Source organism: Chiloscyllium punctatum, chromosome 11, assembly GCF_047496795.1.
Source record: "Chiloscyllium punctatum isolate Juve2018m chromosome 11, sChiPun1.3, whole genome shotgun sequence".
NCBI lineage: Eukaryota > Metazoa > Chordata > Chondrichthyes > Orectolobiformes > Hemiscylliidae > Chiloscyllium > Chiloscyllium punctatum.
Genome location: NC_092749.1, coordinates 68550581 through 68561393, shown reverse-complemented (window position 1 = coordinate 68561393; position 10813 = coordinate 68550581). Strand labels below are relative to the sequence as shown.

Below are 10813 nucleotides of genomic sequence, written 5' to 3'. Positions count from 1 at the left end.
TGGGTCCGAGTTTCACAGGGCGGACATTACACACAAAAGTTACTCATATATATCCGCGCCGGTAGTTTTAATCAGGAAAGAGTGAAGAAGAGGCGCGCGGTGTGGTGAGGCGGCGTGGCGTGGGGGGGGGGGGAGTGCTGGTGTCTGTACATTTTCATTTGCCTGAGACTTGGCAATAATTGGATCAGCGATCTCAGTTCACTAACTACTGGACAAGATGGTAGATAAAGGGGGACCAGGTTAGCAGCCAGCTCCCAGATGCAGATTAGATCAGAAATAATTTTGCATTAGAAGTGGGGGAGGTCTGCTGGAAGGAACTTGGCTCTGGCAGCTCGGCAGCGCTTTGCCCTCGCTCCCTATAAATTAACAGAACCCTTTTCCTGTAGAAAACCGCACGTTCGAAAACAAAACAACCTACAGTCATTTGGAATCCTTGCAGATGGGAAATGTACTTTCACCGTTTTAACAGAAGTGCCATCCACCTCGGGTTAAGAGTTATAAAACCATTTTGTTTTACTTCCATTACTTTAAGTAACCTAACTTCCTCGTGTGAGAGGGACGGTACAGCTGCAACCGCAGATCTTATCTGATCGTTGAGTGTTAGAGTAAAAATAGTTAACCCTTCAACCACTTGCTACAGCTGGTGAAAAGAAAAAAATGGCGCAGTTTGTGTTAACATATCGTACCATTGATCACGATGAGTTCAATTTCACTTCTGCTGCCTGAACTATTTTGCTGGCCATATTCACGGCCAGGGCCCTCCAGCTAAATGCGTTTATTCTTCATAAAAAAAAGCACCATCATATACACAAGGTTACGTCTGGGGAGCATAACACTCATACTTCATGGAAACAATGACTTAAAACGCCTGTGAAATCTTTCATATTCTACAATTCCTGTTGCATCAGTGCAGATTTATAGTATAGCACAAGTTTTAAAAACAAGGTACTTTAAACTATCTGTTCCGATAGTTATCTCGCTGAAGTCTTCAGTCATGCACTAGTGAATAGAAATTCTTCCTTATTTACGATTGTCTAATTGCAAAGCATTATGCTACACATTTTTTTCTAGTTTGTTGTGCAGATTTTGTTTTAAATCAACATGGAAGGGCAGATTTAGAAAAAATGCTTTATTTTATATTGATTGACTCGACTTTCAGCCATCACATTTAATCAAACCATCCAAGTATCACCAAGAGCAACAGAATTAACATAAAATCATTTTCCTTAAAAAGAATCATGTGCTTTGAAATTTTATTATATTTTAAAATAAACGGTCGATGCAGGTGCAAAATCTTCAAAGGTTACTCGAAAACTCATTTTTCTCACCTCGTATAAATGAACAAGACCGTGTATGTGTCTTGAAATGAGAAGCAGCATTGCTATTTTAAACATAATTTGCATTCAACTCCAATACCTGCAACTAAAATACCTTAAAATCCATTGAAAAACGAGAATGAACTGTGTGAAGATCAATTATCAAGCCGTTCTCGGTTTAACATACTGTATAGAAGAGCGACACAAAGGGTAGAAAAATAATAGGATTAACATTTTCACTTCATATTATATATTCACGTTACTTCAAGCAGTTTCACAGTCTTGTGAATTATCCACCAATGAGTAACCGAAAACATCAAAGATGTGTCTAACAGGTAACGCCAAGGAAATAGATAGTCGAGGACACCTTTTTATTTTACAAAATAAACGTAATATAACGTTATATATATATATTTTAAGCACATACGCACAGAAAGAGTCAGCAACTTTCAGGAGCAGTTGCTTTTGTGATAGAAAGTGAAAGAAGGCAGTTGACTTGATTTATGATTTTAATTTAAAATAATATACAAATGTAAATATCTACTCTCTATCCAACAGTCTAGACTCACGTGTACACCATCGAAATTTCAGTAGGCTGCAAATTCTAATACTTATTTGGCTATTTACACCGTAAAAAATACTTCGCAAACCTCGTTTATTCCCCGTACCACCACGACCACAAATAATTAACTCTATGAATAATGTCAACCTTTCGTTTTTGGACGTGGTTGACAATCATAACGGACACACACAAACAAACGTGGAGTGCATGTGTGTTGCCCTTCCTGATGTCCTGCACGACTTGTACAGAACAAATGTCAGTTCATTTGCCTGGATCTGGCCAGTAAACCCTGTGCCCATGAGTTGCAAGCAGTTTGGGCTGGCACAGAAAGAGAGAGAGAGAGAGTTGGGAGTGGTGTGTGTGTTGTGTGTGTGTGTGGGGGGGGGAGAGTTGGAGTGGCTTCGAGAGAGAGAGAGGAGGTGGTGGTGTGTGAAGGGGAGGGGGTGGTGGTGGTGAGATGGGGTGGGGGGGGGGTGGAGGTTGGTAAGCAGATGATGGATTGATTGGAGGCTGCTGGAAGCTGCGCCTATTGGATGGCTGGGGCTGTGAGTGAGTGTGAGTGTGTGTGTGTGAGTGAGTGAGACTCTCTGTGAGCAGTGGGGTTTGTCCAGCCCCGTGTCCCTGGGTATGTATCATTGGCTTGCTCTCTCCTCTCGCCCTGCCCAGCCACCTCCTGACGTTCAAGTTCGCGGGCACGTCACGTACGCACTTGAACTTGGTCGTTTTAAAGCCATGACGGCTATCCCACAATCCATCTCCATCCGCCATCTTTGTATTATTTCTAATTTATTTTATGTCAAGCCATTGATGAAGATATTTTCTCTGGAGTCTCCTTCTTCCCGCTCCCGATGTGACCGAGCATGTCTCGCCGCAAGCAAGGCAACCCTCAGCACTTGAGTAAACGGGAATTTTCACGTGAGTAGCTTTGGAAATTTTTTTGTGCCACTTTTTTTTTGTGGGGAGAAAAAAACACATATATTTTAAAAATCCCCGGTGAAAGTGCAGGGAAGAAGCAGGAAGACCTTCCCCCAGCGTCCCTTCTCCCTCTCCGGTGAGGTGCCGGCAGCAGCGGCGCTGGGACTCGATCGGTCAGCGCTTTGGCCGGACTCCTGACAGCAAGTGGCCGGACTGAGAGGGACAGAGCGGGACAGCAGCAGCAGCTGCTGCTGCTGGGGGGGGGGGGTCTGAGCCTCCAAGTGTTCCGGCTTCATATTCGCCCAACTCTCTCTCTCTCTCTCTGTGTGTGTTCACCTTGCCGTTTCCCCATCGCCCCGCCGTCACCTCAGACGCACGGGGTTTGGGGGGGGGGGGGGAAGAATCTCAACAAAAAAGAAATCGGAATAAACTCCTCAGGAGCAGAGGGGCAACTAAACCGTGACAAGAAACTCAACAAGAGTCCAAAAAAAAAGTGCCGATTCCCGACCGCCCCCTGGACACTTCATCCTCAGCCCCGGACACTCAGCGCTGGATTCGCAGCTTTGATCGTGCCGCCTCTCAAAGGGCATCAGTCCCCGAGCCCCATCTCTCTCTCTCTCTCTCTCTCTCTCCCCACCCCCTAAAATTAAACTTCTCCCCCACCTCCCCCCCCCCCCCAACACCCCTTTGCCCTCTCTCTCGGAAGCCGGGAAATCGCCTCACTTTATCCTCGCTCGCAACTTTTATACACCGCTTAACTTCTCCCGCTTTCCCTCCTCTTACTATTTTTTTGGAAGATTTTCAAAAAAAAAAATCTGGAAGTAGATTGTGATTGGGAAAAATCTCGTGCTCGAATGTTTACAACAAGCGGCTCCGCGTGTGCGGAAAAACTCATGGCAAAAAAAATCCCAGCGCCGCCGCTCTCAACATTTTACAGCGTTTCGCAAGTCCTTTCTCAGAACTATTGAGGTCTCATTAATATTGGGGAGAGGGGGGGGGGGATCTCCGCTCTAAACACTGTCTGTGAGCGGGCAGGGATGGGGCACTCTCGGGTCTGGACGAGCTGCGGGTGTCGGTCAGTCCGGGCGCGCACACGTGCAATCCGCCGGACCGGGCATAGAGTCTCGGAGCCCGGGGAGATCCCGGGGAGAGGGAGCCCGGGGAGGGCGGGAGTGGAGAGGGCAAGAGGGAATCCGGGGAGGGAGATCCCGGAGCGGGGGGGGGGGGGGGTGGGGGGGTGCTTGAGAGATCCTGGAGTCCGGTATGGGGGTGGTGGGAGGCCGGAGGTGGTTGTGCTGCTGAGGAGGGAAAGAGAGATCCCGGAGCCGGATGGAGAGATCCAGGAGCCCGGGGAAGGGGGGAGATCCAAGAGATCGGGATAGACAGAGATCCTGGAGCCTTGGTGGGAGGGGCGGGGGAGAGAAGAGAAACAGATGGAGACAGATCCGGGAGCACAAGAGGAGAAGGGGGAGATCGGGAGATCTACAGGGGAGCGGGCGGGAGCGATAGCCCAGGGAGAGAGAGCGAGCTCAGGGACGGAACTAGGGGAAAGAGTCCAGTTCCCGAGATCCTGGACCCGGGCACTGAGATCCTCGGGGGGGGGGGGGAGAGGGAGGGGAGTCTGGATCCCGGACTGGGTATCCACACACGTTCAAAAGGAAGTTCATTGCATTTATTCCCCTCCCCCGCCCCCCCAACGTTAAGCAGATTGCCCGGGGAGAGGGAGTTTTCTGCTTTGGTTTGTGTGTGAAAATGAGACTTTGTTCCTGTTGGGGGAAAGCCGCAGGTTTCTTGTCAGATTCTCCAATGTTGCCGTCATCTCTGAAATTGCGATCGGCCACTTCATGGGGCTTCGCATTGAAATCCAACAGAGCGAGCAAACTGGCCAGAGAGAAAAAAACAACCTGGCGACTAAAGTGTAGTTAAAATTGTGGGAGTTTCTTTCGCGTTTTAAACCGATTTTTTTTTCTTTCAATGGTTGTGGAAAATGCATTTTATTTTGCCGTAAGCCAAGCAGCGGGTGGAAAATAAGGCGATTTCACCTGTCAATATATAGTGCGGACTTTTGGTTTTCTGAATGTATCTATTTTGCAAAGTCCCAGTTGAATCATGTAATTGTAGAGCGTTCGCTCGGTGTTTTATAGGGAAGATGTGTCAAGGTTGTTTAATGTATGCGTGAGGGAGCTGAGGGGAGTGGGGTCGATGCTGCGGGCTTGTGTCGCTAGGAGGCAGAGTAGCATCAAAAAACAAACCCAGGCTGCAACCTGCACAAACTTGAACACCATTTCCTAGCGACTCCTCTCAGGTCTTCCTCCTTATCCTCCCCCCGCCGACCAAAACAAAACTAAACGAAGATTGACCCCCCGCCCCAAATATTCTCTGCTTCACTGGCCCTTTTGCTTCCGATATTCTTCCAGGTAAAAAGGACTTTTTTTTTAATGTTAAGTTTCACCTGCACGAGGGCTCGACGCATCGAGATGTATTGCTGAAGTTTGTTGAGTTCAGGCAATGTTCTAAATAAAAGCGATCACTTTAAAAAACAAGAATATCAGCTTTCCCCTTCCCCCGTAAAAAAAGTGTATAGAAAAAGGAATTCATGTTCTTAAATCAATTCAGCTACTGAAACAAAAGCAAAGTTTGTACAATAACAGCGGCTGGTTGTTTGCTTTGACCCACGTGTCTGTGGTGATTGCATTTTTTTAAATATTGGGAAATACTTTGAAATAAAACAAGCCGAAGCAATGTGGGTGAGTGGGAGCATCGGTGATCAAGTGAGTGTGTTGGTTTGTCCAAATTCACTGCTCCCGATCTCCAACACTTTCCAATATCTCACTCCGCGCTTTGTACCGTTCGTAACTTTATTGCCATTTGCTAAACTCTTCTCGAACCGACATTTCCTGATAGTTTTGCGAAGTGACAGTTGTGTGGAATTCAAATAAGGCTTCCAACAATTTGCTGCAAGCTCGTACAAAGGTAGTTACGGCACTAGTATTCAGTTAGGGAAATACGTCGCCTTTGGATAGAATTTGACAGCTGAAATTCGAGATTTTACTGTATTATCGTACACACTTTTCCTTCGCGGACTGAGAGCTGAACGGAGCCACGATTAAGCCGCTTGCCTCTACTGTATCTCCGAATTTCTCCCTCATTCCGTTTGAATAATATCGATTTCAAATAACCGAAAGCGGTTCTAAAACTTTGTTATCATAAAGAATACATTTGTTCACGAGCTGAAACGGCATAGTTTCCAATTTTAGATTGTAAACAACAACAAACGATTTCTTAACCGTTTCTGAAACTTACGTTAAAGTATCAGATCGGAGTGGTACTGTACCATATCAGCTCAGTAGAAGTAGCAATAAAATTACGTCTTCAAATGCTTAAAGCAGTATTCATAACTGTTGAAGCATTATACTTTGCGGCAATAAAACTGTTAACTTAGTGAAAGGATAGCCCACACATTCAATGTAAATCTTTTTAAAAATATGTCCATGTATTCTTAAAGTTCCCTATGTCGCTATTTCACATTCATTACAAAAGTATATACTTAGCTAATCACTTGGATTATATGGCTTACTTTACTGATTTGTGATTTTAAAATTAAAACATTTGCTGTATTTGAGCCTTGTTGTCTGTGTGCTGCTTGGGGGTGTATCTATCTTTTTAATGTAAATTCAAATCTATAGATCATTGGAAAATACAGCAGAAGACAATGGCTAATTAGTCTTGGAATCTCAAAATATCACAAGTTTTAAAAAGAAAATAAACTAGTCCCCTTTTCCTCACCTTTCTCACATGTCCCTTTATTCACTAAATTTAAAAATTAAGTTGCCAAGATCATTCATTCACAGCTACATCTAATACTTTTTAAAAAGTGCCAGTGAGAATCCATTCAGTTGTCTGAATTCTCTAAGTATGTTCCATTGCAAGCAAATGTAAATTTACACATTTTCCTTGATAATATTTTGATGGCATGTACTTAATGTCTTAAATTGTAAAGTTTGTGTCTGAATAATTTGTAACCCTTTTTAGTTTTCCTTTGAATAGTGGATTACTGTGTCAAAATTGTTTGCCAAGTGTAAGAGGATTGGTTTGGGGGGGGGGGGGGGGTAGTTGGGGAATCTTTGTTGTATTCACACATGGTCTAATTAGCAATCATGAAAGGGATACCGTAAGGTGGTTAGCATTCTCGATACAAGGAACAAATTTGACTGAAACTGATCGAAATTTCAGTAACTGAAATAGAAAACTTTGATAGCCTGTTACTGTTGAATTAAAATCTATTTATCAATCTCTTGTTATTTCAGGTCATTAAAAGTTATTTGTTTGCTTTCTGTGGAAAAGGTTATGTATGGTGTAAAGGCATGGCAGCTTTTCCAATCATATTAATGTTTATGGCAAAATATTAATGAATTAATACTTTTTTTGTTCAGTCCAGTTTAATGCAGATAAAATAGGTATTTGGGTACTCAACAAGAACATTTAACAAAAGCAGTGAGAAATGCAATAGCTTCCATCACAAAGCCCTTCCTTGATGTGTAAGGCAATGGAATGTAAAGCCGCCAGCTGTTTGGAACTAAAACTGAAAATAATCAAGCCAGTTTGTCAGTGCCAAACAAACCCCATTATTTCGACAACATTTTAAGAAAAACATCAAAAATAATTGAGGGGGAGAAAAAAGGCTGAATACTGTCCTTGCTGTAATTCCACTGCACTTTACATTTCCCAAAGCAATCGGGTCATTGATAAGGGAGTGTGGTGCAACATTTATTTGGCCTTCTAGGAACACATTCATTTTCACCCCGTTGGTTTTCTCTTTGCGAGTAATGAGCATGAATTTTAAATCAAATAACGCTGTTCTTAAAACTGTGCTTTTGCACATTAATTGCTATGCCTTGATCAATTTCTTTGAAGATCTGTACGGTTCAATGGGTGAATACAGACCCTTCCATAAACACGACTTCTCAGCTCTGTTAGTGCTTCAGGTCTATGGGGAAAGTTGGGAAAAGAAAGGTTGAAGATATTTGATGAGTAGAATCATCTGATGTATGTTTTCTTTTGCCTTTTTTTTGTGTTTCTCTGCTGTAGCTGATTCCCTGGAAGCCATTCTCACAGATGAAGAAGAGGAGCATGGCACCTTGGGAGCTCCTGAGGGTGACCACGATCTCCTTACCTGCGGCCAGTGTCAGATGAATTTCCCACTGGGGGACATTCTAATCTTTATTGAGCACAAAAGGAAGCAATGCAATGGCGGCCTCTGCTTGGACAAAGCTATGGATAAGCCACCGTCACCTTCTCCCAGTGAGCTGAAAAAGGCATCCACACCTGTCGAAGTTGGCATACAAGTCACACCAGATGACGATGATTGCCTATCTACATCTTCCAAAGGAATTTGCCCGAAACAGGAAAGCACAGCAGCAGGTAAAGAAACACAAACCAAATATCAAAATAAAATATTCACCCTTCTACAAACAGAAATAAGAAGAGGAAAAAAAAACAAGCCTTGTTGTATCTTTTTTTCTCTTCCATGTTTTTGCTTTAATCAGAGTGCTGCTGCTATTCCAGAGTCTCTATCAGCTGTCAGAGTTTACACTGTAATTAAACACAGCCCCATGGCAAAGTGACATGAGTGACCTTGACTTTAAGTTGCCATTTATACTAGCCAGGCCAGAGTTAAGAGGGCAGTTGCTGAAGCGCACAGACATGCTTATTCGAAAGTTTAAGGGCATGTTGGAAATTTCAAAGGTTGGTTTGACAGGAAAGGCCACTCGATGCACAGAGTCTCCTCAGTGGAATGATAAATGCCTCTCGTATTCTCTCTGTTTTGTGATGTGGTTCTGACAGATGTATCTTGATTTTTTTTCTTTCTGGATTGGTTCCCTTGCTACATTTCACCCTCTTGGACTATTGCTTGTGGTTTCTCTCTGTGTCTTTTTGTCACTGCATGACTGTCACCCTTCTATTCCTCCTTTTCTTTTTTATTTGTGTCTGTAATACTGTTTGTGCATCTCTCTCTCCTCCCCTTCTCCATCTTTCTTGCTTATTCTCCTGATGTCAAATTCCAAACTTTATTTGAGTCATTAAAGACTTTTGTTCTTTTGTGTGATAAAATTTTGTTTCTATTAATTTTGTTTAGCTCCTTTTATGATAGAATATCGGTGGCAAAAATGCCAGTGAGGAGAATAAAACTTTTTTGTTTGTTAGTTTGTACAGAGTACATATGTTTATAATTTAGTTATAATGCTCAATTCCATGAATTCTGCTTTGTGATGGGATTGAAAATAAAAAAAATGAACTATTCCATTCTTTCAATGAAATAATTTTATTTTATTATCAATTTATACAAAATGTGCATCTTGATTTCTTGGAAAACCCCTGGCTTTTAAAAAACGTAAGTCTGTATGCACATTAGTTTTTTGGTTAACTAAGCTGCATACAGCTCAGTTTTATTATGATAGTTTAAATGGCTTATCAAAGATGCAATATTACCAAATAAAGTTTCAAGAAAAAATTGCGGATATTTGTTAATTACATCCAATTATGCAAGAAGATGTGGTTCTTATACCTAAATGAGGAAAATGTTATATTTAGATTGAAAAAAATTATTCATATTTTCACCTCTTTCAATTGACATTTTTCTTTAATTGTTTAGATAAGTTATGTTTCTACCTTTTTGCCATGAAGGTTTAGTGGGTTGCACGATCATTCCAATAAATGCGAAGCTGCTGTAACACTGAGAAGCAGGTTAGGAGATCCATTTAGGGGACAAATAACACTGTGACCATTTATGTGTTGTCTAAGACATGAAGGAAAATGAATACATATAAAAGGCATGATTAATGAATCAGGAGCCTGGCGGAAGGAGCTTCTAGCCTTTAGAGACTAAAAAAGCCACGTTAAATCGCCAAATATGGAATATTGCTTGAGTGATGCAACCTCCTATTTACATATCGAGGAGAGCGGCTCAAAAGACATACTACACAACCACCCTAAAACAAATGTGATTTAGATTGTTTAGCATGGACTCCGAAAGTCTGGAGGGTGCATAGTCGATTTAAATGTACTGAACAGGCTCAGATGTGCTCGTACAACAGGCATTCAAACTTAGTAATGGGGTGTTTTGATACACATAAGATACTTTATCTGTATGAAAAGCAAAAGATAAACAGTGTTTCCCTGAGATGTGCATTTTCAGGAGTTAAGTGGTGGGAGATGTTTCATTCAATTGGTATAAATCATTTATGTTCTCGAAAGGTAAATACTAGAAAATTCAATTTAAAAAAGTGCCCTTTTAATAAGCTATATTTAAAAATGTGACAATCTGTTAACATGTATATGCTAGAGTTCCTTTTCCTGATATTCCTTCAGCTACGTTTATTGAAAAGTCCAAATTGTTTCTCTTGATTAATTTATTATAATTTCAAAACCCACACTCACAAGGTTTTCATTTGTAAAATGTAGAAAGATTGTTAGGATTCTGGCCTAGATGTCAGTTTCAAGTTTGTCCTGTTGTGAAATTGTAAAGAAAGGTGTACATCGCAGTATAAACATGAGCATTTCATGACATTAAACAGATTGACCATTACACATTTTATTTACTGCCCATTTTGGTAGTGTTGTGCTTTTAAATGTGTACACATCAATATTCTGCAATGACATAACAAATAAACATTGTGCTTCTTTTATTGAACCTACTTGACGATAGATTGTGGTTTACTTTGATAAATCAAGTTAGATGAGAGTTTTAGTGTATTTTCAGCTTTCTAAACATTAGAAGTAAGCTGATTTTCTAATGTGGTACATTGTTTGTTAACCAGGGTAATCAGTCTCTGTTTTAGAATACCATCCTAGCCAGGGGCGTACAGACTCCATTCCTTTGTTGTAATTAGCTAAATGATGCAATATAAAAATGTGTCAGTTTATTTTATGTATTATTCAGTTTTAAAAAGTTGTCAAAATTGCATTATGTAGCAGAGAATGATTTACATTCTGAATTTTTGAATTCCAACTGGCAGGGCTT

General features: G+C 41.6%; 1 protein-coding gene across 6 annotated transcripts in view; it reads left to right on the top strand.

Annotated features, from left to right (window-relative positions):
* Positions 1-2441: 2441 nt before the first annotated feature.
* bcl11aa (BCL11 transcription factor A a) overlaps positions 2442-10813 on the top strand; it is a 288569-nt gene continuing 280197 nt past the window's right edge. For 3 of the 6 annotated variants that reach the window (XM_072580983.1, XM_072580984.1, XM_072580982.1), the window contains exons 1-2: positions 2442-2793; positions 7882-8214. In XM_072580983.1, coding sequence (XP_072437084.1) covers positions 2739-2793; positions 7882-8214 — 388 coding nt within the window. In that variant the 5' untranslated portion in view covers positions 2442-2738. Of the gene's footprint in view, positions 2794-4418; positions 5211-7881; positions 8215-10813 lie in introns of those variants that run through there. The other 3 variants (XM_072580985.1, XM_072580981.1, XM_072580986.1) reach the window with 2 other exon arrangements.